The 2,567-nt window shown below is 39.4% G+C and overlaps 1 protein-coding gene across 1 annotated transcript in view; it reads right to left on the reverse strand.

Moving 5' to 3' along the window:
- Positions 1–1,013, reverse strand: part of nt5dc1 (5'-nucleotidase domain containing 1) — a 97,054-nt gene extending 96,041 nt beyond the window's left edge. The window contains exon 1 of the mRNA XM_015398677.1: positions 494–1,013. Coding sequence (XP_015254163.1) covers positions 494–586 — 93 coding nt within the window. The 5' untranslated portion in view covers positions 587–1,013. The remainder of the gene's footprint in view (positions 1–493) is intronic.
- Between the last annotated feature and the right edge of the window lie 1,554 nt (positions 1,014–2,567).

Below are 2,567 nucleotides of genomic sequence, written 5' to 3' on the forward strand. Positions count from 1 at the left end.
CCATTCAGAAGGCCCCCTACCTGTCTTTGCCTAAGGCCCCACATTTCCTAAATCCGCCCCTGTTGATCTGTCATCATATCAGAGGGAAATCTTTATTTGTTGTCACTGCTGGCTTCCTACAGCCTGACCAACAGGACCTGTGTCTGTATTGGAGCCTCGGCCTGGTTCAGATGCAGGCCAGAAACAGGAGCCGCGCTCCGCCAGCTGTTCTCTCTGGGAGCAGGAAGATGTCAGCAGGAGCATCGGGCTCCAGCTCGGCCTCAGGGGGATCCAGCCGCGCGCTACAGCAGCGCATCCACCGACGCTCCAACCTGTGAGTCACGCGGAGTGACTGCAGAGCAGCCGCACACATCAAAGGGCATAGCGCTCCCAGCAGCGTGCCCTCTCCTGGCACGCGCCAGAGCAGGCTGAAGCTGTCTGTGGCTCCACGCGCAAGGACAGCTCGAACCTTCACGGCCACCGTCCGGTTATTTACCTGAGGAGCGACACTCACCCTGGACGTCTCCTTCAGACGGTAGCGGCACAGCGTGTGGTCCAGATCAAAGCCGATGACGTCGCAGTCCGACAGGCTGAAGAACTCGGACATCTTCGCGGTGCTGAGGCTGGCTTTAAGTTGCGCGCGTGGGAGAGAGACGGGGAGACGCGCTCGAGGGCTGAAAGTCGCGCGCGGATTGTGCAGCTCCCCGGTCTGTGACGGTGACTGACAGGCAGGGGGGCGGTTCCGGCTCCGCTCGGCCTCTGTTCGGGGAGACCCGCTGAAACAAACGCTGCTCCGGATCCCTGCTAAGCTCCGCTGTCTGATGGCTGGAAGCTTCACCGCAAAGTTCTGCAAATGGAAGCAAAAAGTTGGACTCCTTGTCCGCCAGGAGATGGCAGCAGAGAGCAGACAGCCTGCAACACTTCCGGATGAAGCCGTAACATCTGGAGTAGGAGCTCCACAGAAAAAAACATTTAGAGTGCGCTTAGTGATGAAAGCTGGGCTGACTTATTGGCAGGGATAACAACATTAATAGTAACACTTTTTAGGAGAAACAAAACACCGCAAACAAAAGTTCCCATCTTTTTTTAAACTATTGTTTAAATTCATAAAGCATAACTCACCATATTATTTGGAAAATACATTTAAGTGTTTTTTTTTTTACTTTCTCACGTTTTGTGTAATTACCATATACAGTACTTATATTCTGATTTAGTTGAAGTCTGTTTATGTTCATGTAAATTTGATGATTAAAGCTTAAAGACAATAAAAAAGACCTAAATTGAGTTTATAATAGAAATGAAAGATCCAGCCCCAAACTGATCATCCTGTGGTTCTGATGATCTGTTTGTTAATTTCTGGTTAGCCACATGCATTCTGATGCTGTTAAACTAAATAGAGTACAGTGACAGCTATGGGCCACTGTTTGTAAAGTTAAGTAATCAAAAATTAGCAGCAATATTTATGGTTATTTAGTGTGTTTTAAGAGAAAAATAAAGAGTTTTTTGGGTTTTTTTTCAATTTATTTTTTTCACTATGTAATTCATTCATTTATAAAAAACCTTAATTTGTTAAATAAATATTTAGCTCCAAACTAAAAATTTAGTTTGCAAATTAAATATGAAGTTTGTTAAATAAATATTTAGGTCAAACAAAATGTTAAGTTTGTTAAATAAATATTTAGGTCAAACAAAATGTTAAGTTTGTTAAATAAATATTTAGTGTGCAAACTAAACATTTAGCTCCAAACAAAATATTTAGTTTGCAAAATAAATATTTAGATTTTTTTGAATAAATATTTAGCTCCAAACAAAATATTTAGTTTGTTAAATAAATATTTAGTTCAAGACTAAATTTTCAATTTGCAAACTAAATATTTAGCTCTGAACTAAATATTTACTTTGCAAATTAAATGTTTAGTTTGTTAAATAAATATTTAGGTTCAAATCAAATATTTAGTTTGCAAATTAAATATTTAGTTTTGTTTTTGTTTTGTTTTTTTATAAATATTTAGCTCCAAAGTAAATATTTAGATTTTTAAAATACATATTTAGCTCCAAACTAAATATGTAATTTGCAAACTAAATATTTAGCTCCGAACTAAAGATTTATTTAACAAAGTAAGGTTTTTATAAATGAATGAATGACAGTTAAAAAATTACTTGGGAAAAAAACAATCTCCTTATTTTTCTCTTAAAACACGCTAAATAACCATAAATATTGCTGCTAATTTTTGACTGCTTAACTTTACAAACGGCGGTCCATAAACAGCATGTTGGTTAAAACAGATTTTAGTTCCTCTGACAGCTGAAAATGAAATGAGCATCTCCTGTCAGCAGTTGGACAGCGCTGCATACGGCTCTGCCATCTTTAAACGTCATATAACGCAGTGGAGCCACAGCAGCAGATGATTGCAGCCTGGATCTTAACTGATGTGGAACCTGGTTTACAAACCTGGTTTATCTGTTCTTCCATTCCTTTTTAATCTTCCTTTTGTAAAATGAACTTTAACATTTTCAGCCAGAGGGTGATCAATCAGTTACATTAACTCATTCACCTTTATGAAAAAGAAAAAAAAAACGCCTTCAAC

The sequence above is a fragment of the Cyprinodon variegatus genome, unplaced genomic scaffold (genome assembly GCF_000732505.1).
Source record: "Cyprinodon variegatus isolate N-32 unplaced genomic scaffold, C_variegatus-1.0 Scaffold950, whole genome shotgun sequence".
NCBI lineage: Eukaryota > Metazoa > Chordata > Actinopteri > Cyprinodontiformes > Cyprinodontidae > Cyprinodon > Cyprinodon variegatus.